The sequence below is a fragment of the Rousettus aegyptiacus genome, unplaced genomic scaffold, assembly GCF_014176215.1.
Source record: "Rousettus aegyptiacus isolate mRouAeg1 unplaced genomic scaffold, mRouAeg1.p scaffold_m13_p_2, whole genome shotgun sequence".
NCBI classification, from domain to species: domain Eukaryota; kingdom Metazoa; phylum Chordata; class Mammalia; order Chiroptera; family Pteropodidae; genus Rousettus; species Rousettus aegyptiacus.
Window position 1 is genome coordinate 124,261,787 of NW_023416295.1, and position 26,524 is coordinate 124,288,310.

The 26,524-nt window shown below is 38.4% G+C and overlaps 1 protein-coding gene and 1 long non-coding RNA gene across 3 annotated transcripts in view; one reads left to right on the forward strand and one right to left on the reverse strand.

The window, feature by feature from the left end:
* The window catches only part of LOC118613678, a 52,290-nt gene extending 51,310 nt beyond the window's left edge, over positions 1-980 (reverse strand). Inside the window, exons 1-2 of the long non-coding RNA XR_004955673.1 lie at positions 796-980; positions 168-264 (exon numbers count right to left, since the gene is read on the reverse strand). This is a non-coding gene — a long non-coding RNA (uncharacterized LOC118613678). The remainder of the gene's footprint in view (positions 1-167; positions 265-795) is intronic.
* A 159-nt stretch (positions 981-1,139) lies between these two features.
* LRIG3 (leucine rich repeats and immunoglobulin like domains 3) overlaps positions 1,140-26,524 on the forward strand; it is a 45,198-nt gene continuing 19,813 nt past the window's right edge. The window contains exons 1-3 of one of the 2 annotated variants that reach the window (XM_016165311.2): positions 1,140-1,643; positions 7,270-7,341; positions 7,535-7,609. In XM_016165311.2, the coding sequence (XP_016020797.2) occupies positions 1,429-1,643; positions 7,270-7,341; positions 7,535-7,609 (362 nt within the window). In that variant the 5' untranslated portion in view covers positions 1,140-1,428. The other variant, XM_016165312.2, reaches the window with a different exon arrangement.

The following is a 26,524-nucleotide window of genomic DNA, read 5'->3' on the forward strand; positions in this document are numbered from 1 at the left end:
AGCATTAGAGTTGTAGTCTCAACTCCACAAGCTATCTCCACTCCTCAATAATGAACAGTTTAAATGACTCCAAGGAATGCTTTGGCAAAGAGAATGCAAGAAACACTGAGTAAAGAAGTGGAAACTAAAAATAAGCTTCCAGTTTGTGCTGCAAACAGGTTAGTTACCTTCTCTGGTTCTATTTTGACAGGTAGAGGAAGAGGGCATTCCCAGATGATCACTGATGTCTTTCCATCAGTTCCAACATCCTGTGGCCCCAGTCACCTACAAAAGTAAGTCAAGGAACTGACTTCACTGAGAAATCCTGTATACTGAACCCACCCCAAGCTGAAGAGGCAGGCAAGTACTTCTGGCCTGGTAGCATTCTCAATGGGATTTGTTATCACTTAAAGCAAAGGTGGACCATGGTGCATACATTAATTTTTTCCTCCAACATCCTAGTAATATTTCATTTTGCTTTGAAATATTACTGTGAGTACTTTTATTTCTAGCTATTGCATGCAATCTGTTATTGCCATTGCGGCTTATTAGAAAGTCATTTCCCATCATTTCCCCCTAGTTCTGTCCAGTGCACTACAGCTGGCTTCATGCAACTCAATATACCATTTCTAATACTATGACTTTTACAATCTGTTTTTATTTTTGGAGCCAACATGGAAAAACCAACCAATGTTAATGTCTTTTTTTTTAACTGTACTTTCATTGAAACTATTGTTCCATCTACGGATAGTAGGACAATTTATAGATTTTTAACATTTGGAATAGAAAGGTGTGCTGATAACAGAGCTATCTTACCTTTACTCCCATTAAGTTCCCCTAAATACCTCCAACTCCGAGAGCTGTTCTAATATTTGCTCACTTGTTTGCTCACTCCCTTCTTCTCTTCAACTCTATTTGATATATGTTTCCCAGAATGCAGTGGAGACTTCTGGCCCGAGAGGCTGGAAAATGTAACCCCGAATTTCCTACAATCTCAGTTCCACTTTCTCCCCTGCTCCCGCCCGCGGCTAGAGCCCTGTTATTGTCACGTGACCACGGCAGACGGGGGCCTGGTTAGCCAATGGGCGCGCGTCGGCCACTGCACGCCCCGCCCCCCGACTCCGCCGAGCCGGGACTTGGCGCTCCGCCGCAGGGAGGCGGAGAAAAAGTTTCTTTTGCGGGCGAGAGACGGTTTCAGCGCACCGACGCTGCTTGTTCTGCAACTCTGCTGCAGTTGACCGTCTTTTTCGGTTTCCCTCACGCTGCTTCGGGGCATGAAAGGGCTTCGCTGGCGTGACTAAAAGAAAGGAATTTACCTGGGAGCGCGAGAAGAGGGTGCGCACACGCGGCCCGGACCGCGGGCATCCACTGTAGCTGGAAATTTGTGCTGGGCTCCGAGTGCGCGCCGGTTGCGGAGCGCAAGGCCGAGCGAGAGGCCGCAGGACCGCGATGGGCGCGCCAAATTTCCGCGCGCCTGCGACGGCGCTAGGGCTGTTGCTGTGCGCCGTGCTGGGGCGCGCAGGCCCGGCCGAGGACCCCCGCAGTGGTGTCGCCGCGGAGCTCCCGTGCCCCGCTCCCTGCCGCTGCCTTGGGGAGCTGCTGGACTGCAGTCGCCAGCGGCTGGCGCGCCTTCCCGAGCCGCTCCCACCCTGGGTCGCTCGGCTGTAAGTATTCTTAAGGGCGGAGGGAGAACCGCGCGAGAATCCAGGGGGCCCCCCTCGAGATTCTGGAGAGCCCCCCAGGGGTTTGGGCACATGGCGCGCAGCATCTTTTTCCAGGGCAAGCTCCTCTTGCCTTAGGCCTCGAACAACGCACTTTGGGGATGGATCCATCGGAACCTCACGCTCCTTCTCTCAGGCCCCTGGGTGCGCCCCGCCTGGAGGCAGATAGGTGAGGGGAGAGAGCCACAGACATTTCCAGGGGGTAGAGTCTACGTCTCGCTCCCGGAGCTTTCCAGAGGGGTTCAGATGCGCGCCCCCGCCTCGCCTGGAGAGATGGCAACCTGCGGATTACTGGAGTTCGCAGTCCTCCACGCTGAGTGAGGCTGTGGCTCAACTCAAGTTTCTAACGCTTCAGGCCCTTTTTCCTGTTCCCAACCAAGCGTTGAACGCCCTCTTTTTATTTGGAAAGCCCCCTCAACTGAGTTCGGGCACTGTCCAAACGATGGTAGGCATCCTTTAGTCGTGTTTGATTTCACGTTAGGAAAGTATAAATCTTCCTCCTCAACCAAATCGTAACACATCCTCGTTCCAGTGAGAAGTTGCATAACTGATCAATAGATACGGAAGGAAAGGTACTAGAGTTTTCAGATCTAAGGGCGTGATTTCTGTAACTTCTCAACCCGCCCAGACGGTTTAGGAGAGAGAGTTGGGAGCTGTTATGCAAGTTTTTTGGATGCTAGCTGTGAAGTCTGAACATCTGAAATCACTGCCAACTGCGTGCAAGAACAAGGACGAAAATGTAGTTTAGTTGGACTGGCTGATTCTTTCTAAATGTCATCTTATTTTCTCCTAGCCCTAGTTTTGTTAAAATTAGAGGACTCGTGTAAAATGTAAGCAAATAACTAAAATGTGTTTCTTTTTCAAAAATAGTTCTCTGTTGAAAAGAAATAAAAGTGCAGTTCATCTTTAATCCTTAGACTTGGGCCTAGAGGAATTGCAATGGCAATTCGAAGTTTTCAACCAATTCTAGTAGACTATCCTTATGTCCTAATACTAGTGGTAGAAAGAAATCGCTTTTAAATCATTGTGCTAATCAACATCTTTATTTGTGAATTGTAGAATTATTGAACATTAAAAGCATATTCTTTGTGTGTTAATAAACCTTAGTTTAAAAGTCGATTGGAGAGTTTTAGATTGTTACTTAATCTCTTATCATGAGATGTCCTATTTGGTAGTTTTTTGTTACAATTGAAGAAGGAGATAAGGGTTTTAACCTAAAGCAGGAAGACTTTCAATTAGTTGTGGCTAATTCTGTTCAATTGCCCCTTGTGGAGGTCATGCTGCCTTATTCATGAAATGTGAATGGCTCTATTGACAACATATGGAACTGAACATTTGAATGACTGGAGGTGAACACCAATGAATAATAAAGGAGTAAGAAAAAAATGAATATAGTAGTGCTTCCTGGAGTGTCTTTAGAAAGGCTTGGATCATTCACAAATCTAACATATATTCATAGCTTCTCAATATCAAGTGGCTGCTTGGATCATGCAATATATATTTTTGTGGATTTGAATGTCTTTTAAAAAATAACTGTATTGCTCTTGACTAGAAGTTGAATTAAACCAAAAGGGTGTTGATACCTATTTAAATGTTGTCTTAAAAGTAGCTGACCTAATTAGGATTTTGTTTTGCAGATAATTTGGTGGCACACTAAAAACAAATTACAGTTTATTTGGTTAGCACAATCTTTAATTACATTTCCGCCAGCAGTAAATTGTCTCAGTACAAGTCCACATTCCTTAAATGTATGTGAAAATAAGTTCCACTTGTATAAATAAGCTCTAGGTCTGTTGTCAGAAGCCCCACTGTGATCACTCATTGGACAGCTCTGTCATTCTTGTACTTGTGTGACTTTTAACCAGCTTTGTAGTTGTCACTAAACCATGTGGTCCAAATTCTTTATTGTAAATGTTTCTTTTGTGCCTAAAGCTCTAGAGGTCCTCTCTCTCTACCTTTGACAGGAGCAGAAAAACAAGGAATTGAGCTTTAATTTCTGTTACTTGGTATTTGGGACAGGAGGCATAAGCTAGCTGCTTCTTAAATTTACATAATCAGAAAAGTTTTTAAGTAGACCACTTCAGAATTCAGAAATAAGTAGAAAAAAATACATACTGTTCTTCCCATAGCTTAACTTCCTTGCTTTATGTAATTACGGCAGTAAGTTTGCCTTAGGACTAGTTTATGAGCTCACTTTTCAGAAAAAGTTTAGTGTCTTTTATTTGTTGAATTTATACGTTAACATCTTTTTATTTATTACATATGCATATTTTTTTCACTTAATTCATTTGTAATTTATTGGGGCCCCATGTATGAAAAGTTGAACAGTTTGAGCTGTAATGTAATAATATTGTTTTCCTTTGAGAAAGTAACTTCTAATACTCTCTTTAATGGAAGTGATTCTTAAAACAGTAACTACTTGAAGGTTGCTTACTATGAAAAGCAGACTCCAGTTAATATCTAGAGTTTGTGCTCGCAGAATTGTGAACCTTAAGAGGGCTTGTCAGAATATGTTACTTAGCACAGAGAGGGGAAAGTTGCCAATGAGAGCTTCAAGTATTATTAAAATCTCACTGGAATTTCAGAATTATTTATTATCTCACAAAGAAATGTGTAAATTAGCAGGGCTCAGTCAAAAAAGGTCCAAAAGGTACTTTCTACTGGTGGGATTTCTTTAGTGTTTGCCTTTTATAAATCCTTTGGTTGGTACCAGAATTGGGACTCGGGTGGGGGTAATAGTCCATATGGCTTTCACAGCTGTTTTTCTATATTTTCCAGACTAAAACTTGAACATAGCAGGCTGATTTATGAGTCACTTTGGATCAGTGTCTTAAAACAGCTACAGCCTGGCTTTTTGTTTTTCAGCTTTCCAGATTTCTGCTGAATTAGCAGCTCCACAGGCCCCAGTGGGATTGATTAAGAAGCTGTGCTGGATTTGCATTTTAAAATTTGACTTGGAAGTCAGATTTCCAAATACTAAAAGGAAGAAAATGATAGCTGGAACCCAACGCTGTAAATTAATTATTTTCATATATATTTACTTGCTTGCTAATATTCAAGAAGAAAGATGTCTCTACTATGTATAGTTTGATTTTCAAGTATTTTCAAGTAAACTGTATTTGGCCAGCTGAGTTTGGGGTGCCTTTGGGTTACTTGCCTGACTTTCCTTTTTATTAACCTCATTACCAAAAGTTTTTTAAAAAGGGTTCTTAGGGAAGATGTTATTAATGGAACTCTAAAAACAAAGAATCTGCCTGCCTTATTGAGTTTTCCTATGGGTTTTGAGAAAACATCAACACTGCAACTTGGATTTGTTTTTAATGGTCTAGCCATAAAAACAATATAAGAAAGATTTAGGAAAACGTGACATCTTTTAACTGGAAAGGAATCATTTCTGAAACAAACTGTATTAAATCTAAATTTAGGTGCATTAAAAGTTTCATGGCTTTAAGTATTTAGCAGTAAAAGTCACTTAAGGGGTGGATTTTTTTTCTCCCACATGTAATGTGGTTTTAATAGTAGTACACAAAATTCGGGAATGGAAGTGTTGCAATAACAGATATTTAAGATTGCCAGCTCCTGCTTCTGAATCAGAAGAGTGGTCCCCAGCATGTGTACTGTTCTCTGAAGGCAATTTCTCAGTTTAAAGGTCTTTTGTTGGAGGTCGCATCTCACTGAGTGCTTGAAAATAAGCACTCAATCTCTTTTCTCACAGGATTGCTCTGTGAAATAATCCTTAAAATGAAGTGAAGAATGTGGTTTAAGTTTTTCTAATTAAAAGGAAAATCACCTGTATTAACTATAAATGCCAGATTGGTTCCCCCTTTCCTTTTAAAACCTGAAACAATAAGAGACGCAGTTATGCTGGTTCCATGTTTAGTTAAGTGGGTCCAAGTGAGACTTTTTGTTGATTCAGGCTACCTCCCAGGTGAAGGACTCTTTTCCTTGGTTGTTTTTTAAACCCTGTGTGAAATCTGTGACTGTCTGTGGTGCTAAAAGCACACAGGTTTTGTTGGAATCCTAACGTGAGTTGTTGGGCTCACGGTTTCCTTGATGAACTCCAGATGGACCTGAGCTGGGTTTGTGAGGGAAAGTGTCTGGCTCCAGCGTGGTGAGCATGCACAGCAGTGGTTGTAATTGCAGGATTTTTATAGTTTAAAGACTGTGCCAGGTTTTTTTTCATGTTATAACTCTACCAGAACAAATCTACTCATGTCTGTTACTGTCTGGTAGGTCTTTAGACAAACATGTTTCAAATAAAACCTTTGCAGATTTTTTTTAAGGTGAAATAGAAAAATCCAGGTTTATTCTCAAAACAAAAATTCAAAGGCTGAAAGGATCTCTGATTTCTAATTGTTAACTAATGGACTTGCTCTAAGTAATGTGCTTCTCTGAATATGATTTCTCTGCCTTTGGTGGGGGAGCATACTAATGCACATATCAGATGGTTCATGCTTTTCTCCAATCAAATTTGGTCATTTGAAACTTTTTGGTTATTTAAAATCTTCGTTTTTAAACACTGAAAGAATTAATTTAGTAAGGCTGGGTTAACCTCTGTCAGTGGGAGAGCTTTAAGCCACACTGTTGTTAGCCTGGTTTTCAATATCTATTCAGCCATTTCATTTTCATTACACCATTTTGAAGGTACACATTCAGTATGTTGACAAATATAGGGACTATAACCAAATATTTGGCAGATTTTGTTTCATAGTTTGAATCTTAAATGCTGAGATGACTTCCTAGCCTAGAGTATTGTGTCTGTAGGAGTTTTGTTTTGCTTTAAAAAAAAAAAAAATTATGTCCTATGGATATTGTCACTATGTTAGATAGAGTCTGAGTAAGAAGCAGATTTATTTTAATGATTGAAAAGAAAGCTGATCACAGGGTTTTGTACACTTCACCTAACTTTGTTAGCTGGTTGATATGATTTAAATTATACATTATTTTGAGATTTGGGGAATACAGGAAAGGAAAGCGTAGGGTTTAGGTTGTTTTCTACCCTTAACACACACACACACACACACACACACACACACACACACACACAAATGATACTTCAAACAAAATTTGGTACCTTAACCCAGAGAAATGAGTGAAAAGCAATTTTTGAGTATAATAGAGACACTAATACTTAATTTTATGATAATAAAAAGGCTTCTTTAGAGGTTTTAGTTTTAGCAAACTGCCTAATTAGCCACTTTTCATAAGCCATGACTTCATCATATCAAATGGAAGTGAGGAGATGGTCGGGGATGGGGAAGGTGAAGCAAAACAACCAGTTCACAAAAGGTCTGTTCACTCTGTGCCAAAAAACATCTCCTAAAACATTTGTGGGCTTAAAGCATTTGAATCTGCCAGCCTCCTAAACTAATTTTGTCCTCAGCATTGATATTTTTGAGTTTGGCATTTTGGTTACCATCTCGGTTATGGACAGGATGGACCAGTTATTTCTTATGTTGTCACTAGTGTTGCTGGAGGCATTTCACAGATCCACTCTGTCTTGTATATCAGGTCCTATCAGTGATTTTTTTAAAAACTACTTATAATTTTATTTTTTTTTTCCTCATAGGGACTTAAGCCACAACAGATTATCTTTCATCGAAGCAAGTTCCATGAGCCATCTTCAAAGCCTTCGAGAAGTGTGAGTCTTAGTTACAGTCTCTTTGATGTTTGAATAAAATATACCACCCATTACACTGTTTAAAGAATATATGGATTATAATAAATCATTTAAAACTGTTAACTCAAGAGGTATCTTTCAATAATTTTATAAAATTGTCACCTCTATTATCTAATCAGCTCCTCTCACACTTTTCTTTTTTGGGCATTTTTAGGAAACTGAACAACAACGAACTGGAGACCATTCCAAATCTAGGACCAGTATCAACAAATATTACACTTCTCTCCTTGTAAGTGAATGTTATCAGTATTTTGCCTGTATATTTTCAGGGACCATAGGTAGCAGTTGCACACAGGCTAGAGTAAAGACCTTACAAGCAAAACATGAATACTTCCTTTAGTGGATAATGGGGAAGTGTTCTTTAAATTGGTTGACTTGTTTTCCAGCCCTCCTCTCTCTCACGCCTAAATTCAAAGTATCATTGTAACACATACTTTTTGCTCTTTGCTGTCATTGCTGAACTAGTCTCCAGTTCAGAGATGCCACCTTCACCCCATAGAGACAAGTATTTGATTTTATTCTGTGGACTAGGATTTTAATTCTGGTTTTATTTAATGGTTGGCATGGGAATTATGGATTAAGTATTATTCCATAGTTATTAGTGGAGAATGATTGGAGTTGTTTTGTGAGGAGAAATGGGAGTTGTTAATAAGGCATAGAAATATCTTCTAAGTGTGGCGCTTATGGTGGAAATTAAGGTTCAGAAACATCAAAGTATGAGCTTTATACAGTTGAAATTAACTAGGTAATTGATATTAGAAATACCATTGCATGTTATTTTGTAAATATGAGTTTTCAAATAAAATTAAAATTGTGTTAAATTTTCTGTATGTTTAGGGCAGATAACATGTCTATATTTATGCATTGAAGGTGTTTTGGAATAATTTTTACTTTCAGCATCTAAAAGTAGCATTTAGAATGCGCATGGTTTAATTTCTAAAATTAAGTAGTTTACCACCTTAATCTCAAATGATTTAAAAATGTATTTAACCCACTTAAGTTAAAAATGTTTTCCTCCTTTAATAACAAGGAAAAAACCACCATTGTTAGGTGCTTCTGGGAAAGGTGTTGGGAGGGTCGAAATTATACAGTAAATTTCAGGAAAGCTGTTCAATTAATTAAAGTGATCACTACCCAATTGCTTACATATGGTGATTTATAGAGGTTTGGTTTTACTTAGAGCCCAGGTCAGCTAATTCACTGGTGCAGCCGCTGTGTCTGCTTTCCTCTGTTTGAATAAGAACTAAGTGACATTTGATACTGATGTGGTTTTCCCAAAGATCAGAAACAGAAAGGAATGAAAGAAAAAGCAGTTGGTATTTGACAAATAAACACTGAATTTAAAAAACATTTTTATACTAGCATTAATACCAGTTTTCTTTGTCTTTCACAATTGCTTAAACTTGTGGAGTCTAAATGAAGCACTGGTTTTGGTATCTTAAACATCTTTACCTATTATTTGACCAGTGGGGCCTTTTTAAATCCCAGAGAACGCCATTTCACCCTTCTGCCCTTGCCCTCTGTATTGGCAGGTTCTGTCATCATGTTCAAGAGAGCCTTTGAGGGGGTCACTACATGCTTCATGGTTAAGAGGGTTTACAGTGGAGTTTCAGAATCTGGGTGGGGTGGAGAAAACAGTCTTCTCTTAATTTTTTTTTTTTAAGTGAAAAATTTTTAATTTTAGGAACATTGTCTATATATTTTACTTTTGAAAAGCATCAACAGTAGTATTAATGTTTCTGGGTGCTAAGATACAATAACATGGATTAACAATTTTATTTTCTTATAACTGTAGGCTCACATGACATATTCTGGATCTCTAAAACAACTTTAGCTTTAACTAACATCCAAGTGAAGCTCCAGGCAATTTAAAAATATAAAGTCTTAACTTCCAAATAGGAATATGACAACTGAAACAATGCTACAATATAGTACGTGATCAAGAGAAAGTACACTGTGATGTTTGTGTGTGTGCGTGCATGAATCCCTTGGCATGGTATAGAGTTGAAAGCATAAGAACTTGTGAGGAAATTAGATAGTTCTATCGGAAATAAATCACCTAGTTATTTTATACTTTAAATCTATAATTTGAAATTAGAAAGCTGAAATAAAATTTGGAAAGGTAGAAATCTTCATTCAGAGTTTGAACTCATCTTCATATTTTTGTTTTTTACTTTAGTGACTGCTCAATAATCTTTTCTAAATTTGAATAATCACTTTCCTCTTAATTTCTGTGGTACATCTAACTAGGGATTGCTTTGTTCATCTACGTAATAACAGAGAATCTGTGAAAAGTAATTTATTTAGAAAGTGATCAAATATAAATAATGAAAATTATTTTCACACCTCTGAAATATCTGGAAAAATTTACTTCTCGAACTGTTTTCTCCTACAAATGTTCTGTAGACATCTTTGAATATTGCAATACACAGTCATTATTACTAAAGCACTATTAATTTCTGCCTTTTGTAGTGTAGAACATTTTCTTTTATATAGACACACTTGAAAATAATCAGTTAAAAGTTAGTACGTATACAATTCTGAAATTAAAAAAATATGTATCATTAAACCACATAACATGACTCAGATTAGAATCTTGTTCTAGCACCACAATTAAATCCCAGGATTATTTGACTTTTATTCTGTCAAGATCTTTTTTTTTCTTTGCAGTTCATGGAAAAAATCATTTTTCTGGGTAATTTGCACAAGTTCAATAATTTTAAAACATGTGAAAGAAAATGAAAAATCAGCTAGAGTCTTGAGCATAAGATATTAGTGTCCGTGCTCCATACTGTTGCTGCTCCGTGCAGTGGGGACCCTTCCCAGCTAGAAAGGCTTTAGGCAGAGAAGACCATACCTGGTTAGACCGTCCTCTTCTCTCAGTTGAGGAGCTAGGAGCTAATATTGGGTCAGATGGCACCCCATGTCCAGAGATGAATTTATTTTGGGACCAGTTCTGATAACATCAGGTAAAGTGGCAAAATGCCAGGTCTTGGGATGATAATTAGATGAGCTTCTCCAATGACAAAGATTTTTAGGGATTTTTTCAGAATATAAAAGACCTGAATAGACTTGCTTTTCTTTGAATCCCACATAGCACCAGCACAGAAGTCAAGTGTCATGCTAAGGGCAAGGCATGGTTTGTGTTTTTTGTTTATTTTTCTCTCACAATTTCCTAGCCATGGCAGGATAGTATATTTTAGGAGATGAAATGGAATAATCTTTGGAAGGAAAATATTTTGTAGCAAAACTATTGACCTGACTTAATTGAGTTGTGTTTACCATATGTGACAGTTCTGGCTTCCTGTGACGTGGCATGAACTGCTCAAGCAATGGACATTTTTGAAACCTGTGACTTGGGTTAGGGCCTGGTTTGAATCTGTGAAGATATATCGTTGTGGAACAAAAGAAGCCTATTGGTCATTGAATAAAGCTAGTTGAATCATAGTCTTGACATTGATGGTTTATATAGCATCGCTCAACATGCAGATACTTTCTTATGTCTTCGAGCCAAAAAGGTTTAGGTCAATGAATGCCCAAGAGGCACCTAGAGTACTTATTTAAAATGTGGATTTCCTGATCCTCTCTCTAAGGATTCTAAATTAATGTGTTTGGATGGGGCCCAGGAATATCCAATTTTAACACATCTACCTTGATAATTCTAATGAGAAATTGCATTAATGCTTCTAGAATTAGAGAGTCCAGCTTATCATAATCAAATAAGCCTTTTCTCATTATTTGTTAAAGACAGAGCATTTCTCTCAAGTTTATATTTTCTTCATAATGTTATTTTTCCAGAGATGACACTCTCATTTTCCCAGAAAGTTGTTATAAAAATTGATCACCTTTGTAGATAGAACCTCAAAAATGTGTGTCTTACCAATGGAAATTCATTGAAGAGATGTCAAGCAGAGTGAGGTGATCATATTTGGTATTTGAAAGTGTCACTGTGGCTTGGAGGTGGTAGGAGGGTGATTTGGAGGGAACAGATGATGAGGAAGTCACTGCAATAGGCCAGGAGAGATGATCTTGTGAAGTGCAGCTCCAGTCACATCAGTGGAACAGTGATTAAAAGCAAAGCTCAAGTCACATGTCTTGGAATTCATTGCTGGCTCTCCGCTTTGCTAGGTTTGGGACCTTGGAGAAGTTACTGTCTTTGTTTCTTCATCTATCAAATGAGAATGACAGTAATGCCACTTCATAAGGTTGTGAGGATTTAGAGAGGGAATACAGGTCAAATGAGCTGGCATGTGCTCAGTATTCAGTGAATATGAGCCATCATCATGAAGATTATGATCATTCACTGAGCTAAAATTTATTGAATAAACAGTCCCAGGCTGTTTTAAGTGCTGGAGACACAGCAGTGAGCAAAGCTTCCCTCTTATCAGGAAGCTTCCATTCTAGTGAGTAGTGGGGGGTGGGGGGGGACTTTAAAAGAAAACTTCAGTTTTCTGATAAATGCTGTGAAGGAAAAGAAAAAAAGACAAAGGGATAGAGGACTATGGCAGTTGCCCTTTAATATAGTCAGGGAAGACTTCTTTTCTGTGCTGGGTACTGTTTTAGGCCTGAGATTCAACAGTGAGCAACACAGAAAAAGCCTGTCCTCATGGAGCTGACCCTCTCATGGAAGGAGAAAGACAAAAAGTAAAATGAATAATAAATGTGGTAAGAAGGTGATCAGTGCTATGGAGAAAAATAAAGCAAAAAGGAGGTTCAGGAGAGTGTGTGGTAGAAGAGAGGGATTAACAGTGGGAATGCATGGAGGAGGGGCTTACTAGGAGGGAAGCACTTGAATCATGGTTGGGGAGGGAGTCATGTGGGGTATCCTGAGAGTGGAGGTCATCACCTTTAGCTTCCCCTGCCCTGACCCATCTTCTCTTGTTTATCCAACTGTTACATGGTAATGAAATGATTTTGTTTGTGATTTTCTCCCCTCCCATACTTTAAGGCCTCAGTGGCTGTCTCTTGTTTTTCCCAGCACTTAATGCAGGTGTATGGCATACAGTTGGTGCTTAATTAGTATATGAATTAAGGAATATTTATAGATTGGCCACATGCAATTAGCATAATTCAAACAGGTCTCCTATAAACTTAGTCTATACTAGTGACTAAAAATTTACAGTAGTGACAAAACCTACATATGATTTTTTACTTAATTTGTGTTTAACTATGCATGCTTGGTAAAAAAAAAAAAACTAATAAATTATGACAACAGGAGTAATTAAACGAAAGAAAAAAGAACAAGAGAAATAATTTAAGTGGTGTAAGGATTTAGAGCTCCACTGTAGCCAGTGAGCACATGCCCTGGAGTGTATGCAAAATGAAAGCATGTGGGAATTAAAACACCCCTTCCCATTTCTCTTTCCAAGTGAATATCTCGGCCCACCAAGGATGACTTTGGTTTTCAGAGATACAGATTTTTTTCATAGCCCATGTGCCCAGCACACGTGGGAACTCTGCTTCATCATGTCCTGAACTAAAAATTCAAAATACAAAACTGGCCCAAAGGACTTTTTGAGAGAGAGAGAGGAAGAGGAAGAGGGATGGAAGGAGGGAAGGAACAAGCAAGAGCATGAGAACATGTCTGCATAAAGATACTTTGCTGGTGTGTTAAGGGATTTTCAAGGGGATGTTAACGATTGCTGGTCTGCCCCTTCCACACTGGCTTTGGAACCTAATGCCGTGTGAGATTTGGTTTCATCATATCATGTCCTCCTGTATTGGAGATGCTTTGGGAATGCAGAGAGGTATGCGAGTCATGCCCTTTCCTCCAAGACCTGATATGATTTATATGCTATGAAGAAAAGTCTGAGCATAGGGAGTAGGGAATATTGGCAGTTTGCGTGGCATGAACAATAGTCGTGGAATTCTGAAAAGTGTGGTGGCTGGTCTCTTTTCTTCAGTTTTGTAACTCCCACAAGTGCAGTTTATGTAGTTTTCCAATGGCATTTGTCACACATCTCATTCCAGGGTACGCCTTATATCTTACCGAGCTTTCAGTACCCTGCTCAGCAGCCCAGTCTAGTCTCTGGCACATAGGAGATGCTCATTAAACAACAGAGCGCACAAAGAGAGATCACGGACCCTTGTGCGATAGCAGAGAGACCTGAGCTGGGAATGGGGCACATGGGGTTTTTTTGTCTCGCCACACACTGATGACCTGGTTGACCTCAGGCAGAGTTAACTAACTCTTCTCTGTTTATCTGTAAAAACAATGTAAGACGTCTCTCACTGATCTGGTTCCGGTGAAGGATCAGATGGCATGGTATACATGAAAGGGCTCTGAAAAGTGTGAGCAGCAGCAGCTGCTGCTGTTAACAGTTGCAGTGGGCTTTGGCAGAGGAGCAAAGACCTGAGGCTGTAGGCCAAAGTGGATTCTTGAACAGGAGGGTCACAGGAGGAAGGCAGGGTTTAGAAACATTATCCTGGTAGCAGTAGATGAGGGAGGGAGAAAGAACTTTGTATTAGGGATGAATTTTCAGGAAAACTTTTGTTATCTTTACATAGTTCAGAAAAATTGGTGAGCATTCAATTATAATTAATAATTGGACAATATTTTTAGCCTGAGGGCTTGTATATCTATAAGATGGATTCCGAGCTTCTCATAATACCCAACAATAATGCCTACTATTTGCTAAATGCTAGGAAACAAATGAAAATGAAACTTGGCCTCTGCTTTCAAGGGGCTTTGAATAATGAATAACAGGGGAAGAAGACACAGTAAAGAGATACTCCAAGTAGGGTGCTGCCTTGGATGATAGAGGCATGCTTGGGGCTGCCCCAGTGCAGAGCAAAGTTGTAGTTTCAGTAAGTGTAGTGTGTGAGGATGAATGAGGTCTAGAGGAGGAAAGAGACGTGTATAAATTGGTAGGGTCAATTTAGGGAAGTCATTGAAGACTTTTAAGCAGGGGGATGAAATAACCACATTTTTTTATCACTTTTTTTTTTTAAGGAATTTTTTTTTTTATGGCGACATTGGTTAACGAAATCCAATAAGTTTTAGCTGTACACTTTAACAGTAAGGCATATATATATTTACACTGTGTTCATCTCTCATAGTTAGATCTCTTTCTGTAACCACATATTTGACCCCCAAATAACCATATTTTAGGTAAGCACAGAACCTGCTTTTCTACTTTTTTTCAAGTAGTCATTAAACTGTTTATTTTCTAAATCAAGTGCCATGCAGACAAATAATGTGACTTCGATACTTAACAGTTATGACTTGCCGAATGAATACCTGTTACGCATCCTCGGAGCCCTTCTGTGCGCTGAGCCCTGCTGTATGTTAGGGCCACATCTCTTTTTCCCACAGTGGAAAAGTGGCCATGGAGTGGGAATCATTCGAGTATGGACTACTGAATGATGAAAAGGGTGAATTTGAACTAGTGGTTAGAAATCTGATCAACATTGTTCTGTTATCTAGATACTAAACCCAGTACCATATTAAGTGGGAATTTTATCCATAAGCATGCATTTCTCATTACATTCCAAAAATCAGACTAATAAAATCAGTTTAGGAGATAGTGATTTAAGAAACTATTACTTGGTTCCATTGCCCAAGATTTCTTTAATTCTTCAAACTCAATTTATAATTTTTAAAATGATATTTTAATAGTTCACAACTCAGAGATAAAGCTGCCTGTAAAGAAGGCAAGCATTATCTATCCAAGTGATAACATAACAGTAATTTTATAACTGCAATAAAACTCAAAAAGACGTTAAGACTTCATTTTTTTAATCAAAGATAATATATGTCGATATGTAAAAAGTAGTCACCAGTTTGTCATATTAAACAAGGAAGTTGGGGAGCAGCCTTTGTCAGCATTAGAACTTAAGTTTCTGGGAATCAGGGAGCTTTGTTCTGATTAAACGGACGTAAATCATATCTCATATCGGTATAAATGAACGCATAGAACTTGATCACCTTAACTGAAAAATGCATCCCAAAATATATGCTGTACTGATGTGGATGAAAGGATTAGTGTCTTCATATGTACAGGACGTTGCATTAGAGGGCTACAACCTTCACAAATAGAAAAAAAAGCCAGACATTATTGTGTTTAATGGAACTAAGCTCGCGAAGCTCACATCTTACAAAATAAACACCTGAACATCTTACTGTAATAAATGTTATTCTTTTATTGGATTTTAAAACATACATGATTTGCACATAAAAGAGTTTATATAGAGCTGTGTTTGTGACAAACACTCTCTAAGCTTATCTTCACTTTTACTTGTAAATCAGTCCCAAAAATATAAGTTTGCAAAGTTTCTGAACTCTCAGTTTAGAATGACTGTATTTGAAGCACAAATTTGTAATCATGTCATGACACTTTGAGCCCTGCAGGAATTTCCCATTGCTCTTAGATCCACAGCAGAATCCTTCTTAAGACACAACGATGCTCTGCATGATCTGAATCTTTTTTGCCCATTTAGCCTCCTCTGGACTCATTTCTCACTTCTAGGAATGTGCCAGCTTGTTCCTGCCTCAGGTCCCATTGCATATGCTTTCCCTTTCCCTAGAATACTCACCCTCCCCCAAATCTTGTTAAATCAGACTTAGGTTTCCCCTTCTATATTTTCATATCTCCTTATTTACAATGTCTACTTTATTGTATGTGCAGTCACATTTTACATTTGCATATTTATAATTCTTTAAAGTTCATTTCCCCCACTGGGATAAAACTTTATAGAAGCTGAGATCATCCCTATTTTTATCCTCATTGTAACCTTGGCATTAGTACAGAACCTGACATAATGGTGTAGACACTCAGTATATGTTTGTTAGACGAATGATGAAATGGATACCCCTGCCCAAATTAATATATAAAGTTAATTTTAGAAGAAACTATTCAGTTAACCTTTCTGTTCCTGCCTCTTTGTACACACTTAAAATTTTCATTAATGAAACTTGGTTTTTCCAAGGTAGCAAAATTCTTAGATTTAGTATAGTGACCCATTGGGCAGCTTTCTTCACTGCTGGTTCTTGGAGCTGATAAAATTGAACCCCACTCTCTTGAACTTGACCTTACAGCGTAGTGTGCCACAGAAACTCCTGTGTTTATCCTGAACCTACACCATGTTTTCTCCTCCCTTCCTTAACTTCATGCTAGCCGTTTTGATTGCTGCTTTGAAGTATCGAGTACAACTTCTGCCAGAGACTTCTCTAAGCTGAATGAGGTTTGTGCTGCCAAGACAGACAAAACAATAAAGCTACAGCTAGTTGCTTTCATGACTGGGATGGCAAGATTCAACATGTGTCTCAATCCTGGCCTAGTTACTTTTCCTCCTTCTTGTCCATTTTTTAGTATCTCTCGGGGCTCTAGTTGGGTAGAGAGACCAAAACAATGAAACAGGGCCCTAACTAGTACCATTCCTTCTTTCTTTGGCTGAAAGTTGCTTAAGTACTAAATTCAAAACATGAAAAAAAGGCAATTGTAAATATAAGCACCTCCTTTCTGGCACTTAAAATCACCTGCCTGGCTGTCTTTCTCTATGAAACTTTAGCCAGTAGATAAAATAGTCTCTAGAGTGAAGTTGAAAACAAAATGAAATATTAAGGTAATATTCAAGCTCAAAGTACCATGCGGCATAGGAAACACATGGTATACATTGTTGGAATATGAATTTTACTATATATGAACAATTTTAAATGTTTTTATAACAAACTAGAGTAGAATCAAACAAGCATAAATTTTTAGAAAAAAATATGCTTTTTGAACTTATTCATTGATTGCCATGTAGTCCTGCACAAGGTTTTGGCCTAGAAATAGACAACAGTATTCTTTAAAGATGAGTGTTTACAGAATCAGAAAAGTAGTCAATTAATTGTACAAATCCCTCTTCCTCTTATTCTCCTGTCTTTTTTGGTTTCACTGCCTCACTGCCATCTGCAGGTAAATATCTAGAAAAATGTCAAGAGAATTAGAAACAGCTTGCTCTATTATATAACTGGTCGTAACTAATTTTTTTTGTTGTTATTTTTGAGTGTCTACACACAATCCTAGTATCTTAGAATTAGAAGAGACATTTTTCCCTAGGGAGAAATCTCTGAAAGAGGAGTTATCCAACCTCTCCTTGAGTACTTCAGGGACAAAAGCTCACTTCTGGTCAAGGAGTCTTTCCACTGTGAATAGTGCTAATTGCTAGGACTTATTGTTGAAGCTGGCTTCCGCCATTCTGTGGCTTCTACCTGTTGTCCTAGTTCTATGCACTAGAGAGAACAACTCCCTTCTATTTTCTCCATTATAATATAAGACTTAAAATGTAAGGTTTTCTTAAGCCTTCCCTTCTCCTGGCCCAGATTCCAGTTCTTGTTTTCTGTATGCCATGGGTTCTAGGCCAGTGCTTTCCAGTAGCACTGTCTGAGAGGATGAGAGTATCCCTCATCTGTGCTGTCCTCTCTACTGGCCACTAGACACGTGGACATTGAACACTCGCAATGTGGCTAGTGTTACTAAGGGATTGAATTTTTAATTTTATATATTATTTAAACAATTACATGTGGCCAGTAGCTGGTGTACTAGACAATACAGGCCTAGACTCTTAAGGTCCTTCCCTCACACACGTTGTCTAGCATGACCGTGTAAAATGTGCTTAGGACGAGATGTTTGAGATGTCTAATACAGAATATGGTTGGACCATCTCTTTTGACCCAAATAGTGGGCATTATGAAGCTTAAGATTCTATTACCCTCTGAAGGACTGTGTTGTAGTATTGGATCACGTTGAGTTGTGGTCAGCTGAGATTCATATCTGTTGTCATTTTCATAATTGCTTTCAGATAGCCCTTTTTAAATGATTAATTAAAAATTCAGAGCACCGCCTTACCCCAGGTTAATTTCTCTGGTTTCTTTTAGACCATTATTTTAATACATTGAGAGGTTTGGGATCACAATTTATTTGATAAATTACACTTCAGTTATGCAGCATTTGCACATCTCTTTCCCTGTTCATGCAGATGTTGGCAGCACAGGCCCACAGGCACATCCAGTATCAGCCACTAGCATCTTCCCTAAATGTCCATGCCAGTCTATGAATAAAGACAAGGATGATGTGAACTTACTTGCCTATGTGATCATCACCACCACGTTTTCCTGTATCTAATTCACAAGGACAAGTTAAATACTTGGTGAAACCAAGACCCTCTGTGTCTGTGATATTCCTAATCCACGGGTCTGTGAACAGTATCAGAAAATAAAGTAACATTGACTTAGCATGATGTAGTCATACAGAATTAAGTGTCTTTATGATAACTGTTTATTAAGGTTCAGAATAATGATGCCATGTTTTCTGGTTTGTACTGTAAACTAAGATTAATTTTAGAGTGTAATAAACAATAAAAGACATCTATTTGCGCACAAAGGAGCTGCATCCTGGAAGACACAGATTCAGGTTGCAACTTAAATTGTGTTCCACCAAAACAACAAGGAGGCTACCTTTTATAATGAAAGTGCCCACCCAGGTCCTCAAGTAGGTCCATTTTATGTAAATGAGGTATCCAAATTGCGCAGTTCTGATTGGACAAGGCCGGTCTCTCTCTGTTGGTAGAAAGACAAAACCAGAGCTTCCCTTTTCCTACTATTGACTCAGAAGTCATAAATACATGTGTTGTAGTGCGGGAAACTGAGAGTTCGGTATGTGGTTCTTCCTGGTATACAGAATACATGAAGAGCAAATGGCTCCTAGACTCTTATTTATAAAATTTGAGCCATCTCAGCAAATGAATTCCTTCTTAGGATTCACATCAAATGAATCTTCTTAGGGTTCCACAGTACGATCGTCTTAAGTAAAAATTCTTTGTATAGGCTAATTTTTCTTAATATGTAACAAATCTAAGTTGGGCAATTTTCAAGTAAAAAAATTGTAACTTTTTTGAGGGAAAGCCTTGCGGTTTATTTTGGGCTTTAGAGAAAAGCTGTTTTTATTCATCGATTGGATTTCTATAAAAGATTTCCTATTAGCATGGTCGACTGAATACATTCTTTTCACTCTGTACCTTCCTAAAGTCCCCTGAAAATGAAAGTAAAGGACTGTACTCTGATAGGAGCAAAGAGAAAATAGGAGAGAAGATAGTTCAAATGGAAAATGCCATAAAATTTTGCATGCAAACTGACAAATTGTAACTGACTGAAAAAAAAAGTAGAGTGTATCCCAAAAAGAAGCAATTTTTTTTCTTTTTTTGGTGCAAAACCTCAGAATAGTTCAGGAATTCAAAATATGTAAATGTAAGGGTTCAGAGTAGGACTAAAAATTGGAAATTGGTTAAAACTTTTTTTATGAGAAGCAGTCAGACCTCCAGGTCCTTCCTCTAAAACTCAAAGCCCAGTGACCATCACTCCCTGGACACAGGCAGAAGACTGTGAAATCTACCCTCTGGATAGTTGAAACAGAAAATTCCTGGAATTTGGTACACAAGCTGGGCAAGGCATTGGGATTTAGGGCAGCATATTCTGCAATCAAGGATTTAAGTCAAATCTGAATACTGAGAGTGAACCCATTCCCCTCATCTTATTTTCCTGTTAACCCTCCCAAACACTAGACTAGAGATTGGAGGATTTGAGCAATGAGATGTGGAGATCCCATCATGAAATAGGTCCCTGCTCAGCACCTGTGGTGAGACTCACCAGTCAACAGGTCCGTTCCCCACACAGCCCTGATGAGCTTTTTAGTGCTGCTTTTTATTAAATAATGAATGGATAGCCATCGACCACCAGACTTTTGAAGAAGTTTCTAACAATAAAGTCAGTCTGAAACAAACGGGAAGAGGGAACCAGAGATAATGGAAGGGGGAGGGAACTCAACCTAATATCTCTGGAGAAAAAAAAAAATGTTACATCCATAAAACAAGAAAAGACTAGTTAAAAAGAAATATTTAGAAAATAAGGGGGAACTCTTAGACATTAAAAGCATAATAACAAACTTCATAAAGGTAATGGAAATGTTGGAAGAAAGTTGAAAATTTTTCTAAAAACGAACTAAAATACAAAGGGTTAGAAAACAGGAGATGAAAACTGAGAAAATAGGAAGATTAAGTAGCAAGTTTAATACCTGTCTTAACTGACATTTCAAAAGGGGACATCTGTGGCAATAGAAGAGAGGAAATTTTCAAAAATAGGGAAAAAATTTCCCAGACCAGACAAACACATTTCTGGGTTGAAAGGCCCTACTGAGTGCTAGCAAATGAAAAAAACAAAAGACACGGAGGGACGTTACTATGTAGTTTCAGAATACCAGGTGTAAAAAGAAGCTCTGAGAGGAAGAGAAAAACAAAGCACAAAACAGGTCCGCTGTAAGGTTTATCAGTGGTTCTCCAGATGTGCTCCTAGGAGCATCAGCATCACTTGGAAACCTGGTATAAATACAGATTCTTAGGCCCCACTCACTGAAAAAAATCCTGAAGGTGGGTTCAACAGTCCGTGCTTCAAGAATCCTTTGTCCCTTTATTCCGATGCCTGCCAAAGTTGAGGAAACACTGGGGCAGAGAATCAAAACAGCTTCTGGCTCCTCAAACTTGTATCTGTGAGTGCTATGATAAGGCAAAATGATGTCTTCAGATCCTAAGGGAAAATGATTTCTAATATAAAGTCTTTACACACCAAAACTGTCAATCCTGAACAGCATTTCCAAACATGATGGGGGCGGGGGTGGGGGGGCACCTCTACTCATGGTTTCTTGGAAAGCTAATAGAGGATGTGCTCCAGGGAAATGAGGGAGTAAACCAAGGAAGAGGAAAACTAGGTAGCTGGGTGATGGGATTCCAACAAAAGAAAGAGGTGCAATCCCCTCAACATGAGGCCAGTTCTCTGAGAGGCAGTAGGCAGTGGTTTTTATGTAATGATTGTATGAAGCCCCGGTAGCAAGTCCAGTCATGTGTGTCATGTGCATCATGTGCAGTGTTTGTCATCCAATTCCAGAATCACAACTTAGAGCTGGTAGAGGTCATTCCATTTCCTCCCCTTGACAGGTGAGAAAATTAAGGTTCACAAAACAGAATAAATCAGAACAGAACCAGGAATAGAATCAACATTTTGCAGGGGAACTATAGTTTGAATTGCTGCTTCAAAGATATCCTACTTTATTTTAAAAAAGAGAATCCTACATTTAACAAGTTGGTTAGTGTATGGAATCAGTTTTAATTTTTCTGGCTGGCAGCTGTAATGGTCATAATGTTTTATGATATACATGTGCATCTTGAACCACCATTTAGATAAATCCTTACAGGCCAATCTAAAGTTTGATATATAGTTTCTAGACTAATTATGATTGGTAACTTCAGGGTCTTGAACCCATTCATTTAATCCTGATTTCTGAGGAACCAAAGATGAATTAGAAGTTTTCTCTGCTCAAAAGTAAATCCCAAGCTACCGGGAAAACTCAAACTCACAATTTAACTATGACCGTGGTCTATCATATGAAAATGGGTATGGAAGGCCTTTGCCTCAAAAGAGAGAGGGAAAAATTTTAAATTTCACTAAATTAGAGTTAATTTTTATACATAATTAAATTATTTTAGATTAAAATAATTATTCAGTATCTTCTTTAGCCTCTTAAATTGAAGGACTGGCTCTTAAATTTCTGTTTACATAAAGGATTAAATTGAATTTATACCTTGGGATCCAAAAGAGTTGTTTTGTTTGTAGCGTGAATGGGCTTTTGACTAATTTCTTTTTTCATTTTTAACATGTGTTATAATTGGCATATAAATAGAGTCCTGGTTATCGAAGGACCTCTTTATTGAAATGTTGTGGCTACCGTTATCATGTTTATGATCCAAAAGATAATTATTTTTTATGTTGACCTGTCTTTTAGCTACAGAACTGAATCTTTGCTCCTTATAGTGGCTCATTTTATGCTTAGTATCATTAATTTTTAATCAAGACTCTTTCTCCTTGCAGAAGTTGCCTCAATTGGTTTTATTCTTTGATGCCACAGTACCAGCGGACCAGCTTAGACATGTGTTCTTTTAATGAAACTTCTTAATTATCTTTTTAAAAATAAGATGAGCAGAGACAGTTTATTTTTATCTGCATGGGAGAGGTTCTTTGCTTGCCAAATCTCTGTTAAAAGAAGCCTAATATTATGGGTGTTAGTATTCCAGCCAAGATAGTTTTCAAGGAAGCTTTTTTGTGTGTGTGGGTAGAGGGTTATTGTTGGAAATATAAGTGACCTTTAATGTGTTTGCAAAAGGTAGTGTTTTCTTTAACAACTTGTAGTTCCTTTATCAATGGTTGCTAAAATGGTTGCTTACAAGTTCTATATAGAAATCAGTATTTCCTTGGGCAAGGCCAACTCTTCCAGTCAATACAGCTAATATATTTGCTCTGTGGTTGTAGGGAATGACCATGGATTCAGCAATTTGTTAGCTACAATAACTGAATTGGACTTAAGGGATATGTGGTTAGTAGTAATGCATTCTAAGAAAAGAGGGCATTGCAACATATAAAAAAAAAATAGTTTCAAGTTAAATTTCACTGCACATACCCTCTCTAAGAGGAAAATGCCACGTGCACATCTCTTCTCTGAATAGCCAAGATCGCACATCTTTACACATCACAGCTACAAAGCCTTAAGCTGCCTGTTATCTTGTGCAATAGGTTAAAAGACAGTTGTACTATTGACAGATATTTCTTATTCATCAGGAATTCTAGTGTGAAAAAACCTGATATTCTGGTTTCTCACCAACAAAGAATATTTCACTCTATGACTCTTTTCAGACTCTGCAAATAAACTAACATCATTTATAGCCACTTAAGAGTGCATGAAGCTCTTTTGAGAGTCTTATGCTTTTTGGAGATCACAATCAAAAAGTAAAACCAATCATTGTCAAGTAGTCATGTCGTTAATCTCATAAGTTATATTTTACTGTTATTAGTTTAGCCTGGATTCACATTTAATGCAGGCATTCAGAGTATCAGAACAAGCACATTTCTTATATATGATAATAATAGATTAGTCTGTTTTCCTAATGATTACAAGCACAATAAAATTCCAGTACTAGGCTATTCTGGTCAGTAGCATCTTGCACCTGAGTATGAAGGGACTGTAGCCTGCTTTCCATGCTTTTAGAAGGCCTTCCATATCAGCAATACAAAACAGTGGTAATGAGGGAAATGGGAACTCCAGTAGGGCTGAATCTGGTCCCTGTAGCCAGAGACCACAGAGCTAGAAGCCCGAGCTTGTATGTCAGGGGAGGAGAAAAGCATAGCCTGAGCCCTGGGAAACCAGAGGAAGACGTGCTTCACCCTCAAAGTGAGCATTTACGCAGACAATTACTATTATCCTAGCATGCTATCATCTGTCCTCTACACCTCCTAGGTGCTACTCTTGCACCTGGTCTTGCCTACCCCTCACCCACCATACTAACTTACCAGAGCAACCTTTCTAAAATGCATATCTGATATCATCACTCCACCATTTGAAATCCTTCATCTTCCTCCCCCTACTTGATCTTGAGATAAAAGCCAAATGCTTAACATAGCTTACAGGATACCACTTGAACTAGTCTCATCTCCCAGCACCTCACTCTTGAATTTTCTATTTCTCCAGTCTCCATCCATGAACTATACTCCAGCCATCAAAGCTTTCTTTCATTTTCTCAAAGGGAAGAAGCCTTGCCTTGCCCTCACTTCTCTGCTTGGAATGCTCACTTCCTCCTTGCCATGGGAAGTTTTGCTAACTGCACACACTTTCTCCCACCCCCAACCACATTTTAGGAGGCTATTATTTCTTCTTCCAGTGTACTCTTTCCTTATCATAGCACTTATCACTGTAGTGACTGTTCCCATTTGCCTGCCTTATTCTCCCCACTAGAATTTAAGCTCCATGAAGTCAGGGACCATATCCATCTTCTTCATTGTTAGATCTTTGGCACTCTCAGAGCAAGTATCATGCAAAATGGTAAGTCATAATTATGTGTGCATTTTAAAGGTATTTGGCAAAGTTGGCTGAAAGGTGAAATTAGCAACAAAGTGAAGCCATTATTGTTGGGCCTGAGAAGCCAAGGCTGAAATACCTGGGTCTCTTGTTTTTCCTGGGGCCTCTGAGAAGCCTTGAGGGAACCCGCTGCATTCCAGCCAACCAAACCTCCAGGTCTGTGTATGTCTACAAGGCACCGATTGTACTCGACCTCAGCAGTGATTTAACCATGGAACACCTTGTACCTACCATCAACAAACATAGATGATCAAAATATTTGTGGTCCTTAAGATGGATTTGCACAGGGCTGAAACACCTTCCAAGATGTACAGTACCATATTGTGATTTTTGAACAATGCAAAGATGACATTTTCATATTAAGTTATAGAAAAAGATATTGACACAGTTTTTTTTTTGTTAAAGCATTGCACATTCCCTGCCAAAAATACTGACTGTAGTGCTTTTAATGTATTCATCAATTTTGGCATTTATACATATTTGGAGAAAAATCTGGAGTCGAATTGTATCTTTGTCTTCTAGAAATGGCTATTTGTGACATGCTCTATGTGAAATGTATTTATTTTGAGGGCTTTAGGTGATCAAAGAATTTTTAATCTAGTTTTTTAATGTAGTTGTCTTAAACCCTTCTTTCGTGATATAAAGCATGTCTTTAAAAAAAAAAAAAACTGGTACCTATCTGATGGTTATTTGCCAGTTAAATCAGAGTGCTCATATGAAACTGGTATTTGGATTTAATTCAGTTCCATTAGTACAGAGTTAAAATTTTGTGATACAGGGACTATTATCCTAGCAGTTATAAGAGATTTTTGTGCTAGGAAGCAGTGCTGACAAAGACGGCACTGTACACGCTCCGTCTATAACTGAGCACTTTCACACTGCAATTTAGGAGGTGTGCAGTTCAGGAAATTGCTGGCTTTGGCTGAAGCATACTTTAACTGCAAGGAAAATTTTATTCGTCACTCAAGTAATTGGCAGTTTTAATACCTTCTTCATAATTACCTTATAAACAAACGAATATATAAAACAGAGATTGTAAGGCCTGTTATCTAACTCGTAGCCTTATTTGACCAACATGATAGACACCTGTGGGTCTCCCACTCCCACAAAAAAACAATTTGCTCCATTTATTGCAGAAATCTAAAACTGAGCATTTTCTTTTTGTTGTTAAATAGGAGTGTAGCTGTACCAGCCCCAGACAGCCTGGAGGCCAAAACCAGATGCAGAGTTTAATGGGAGGTACTGGCTAGGGACAAGGGAGAGAGGTGGAGAGAGGGGAGCACTTTGGGCACTTCAGGGTTACTCCACTGTTTGTGGGAGGACATCCTGGTAATGCAAACATTTGGGTTAGGTATTTAAAAGAACATTTTTACCCCCTAAAGCGTGGTTTTGTTTAACCCACGCACCCTGACCCTAAGGCCCTGTGGCTTGTCCCTTGGACTGAATCCATCTCCGGGACCTAGAAATTGACTAATTGTTTCACTTGCATTACCCTGTACCTCACGACTAGATCAAGGCGTTTATACACAGGCAAATCCAGATGTGGGAAATGGTCGAAATCAGAGGTCATGGCTGACTTGACTCTAAACAAAGTCTGTGAGACTTTATAGGGATCCGAGGAGCTTGATATTTGTGACTTGTGCATGGGACCGCTAATCCTCCTGCCCCACTCCCCCACCTTACTATTACCACAGGGTTCAGCTCTTACCATATACATCACCTTGTTACCTTGTATGAGATTACTTTTAAAAATGAGGTTAGATTCTTTGATGACTTGGATCAAAAGATGAATTCCCCACAATCCTTAAAAGTAACATGAAGATTTTTAATAATATTTTGAGACATTTCATTAGTTTGTTGTTTAAATGGAAAATTTACAACCCATGTTCTCCCCTTATTCTTTCTTGTGGAGAAAGCACCTGACATTTGCCCATATTCAGGAAGTCGTCTACTCTGGTGGATGCCAAACACATGTAAACCCCTGGGGGCCCCTCTTTTCTACCAACGGTGCAAACACAGATGGGGGGCATCCTTAGTGTTAGCATGACGATGGCTCAGCGAGTCAAAGTGGTATTCCACATTAGTTTGAAATGAAGTACAGCATTTTTGCAAAGGTGAGAAGTAGCAGACTTTTCTGGAATTGCAACTTCACAAAAGAACTTAATTATCAGAAGATCTTTGAAACTATATTGTGTGAAACAAGCCTT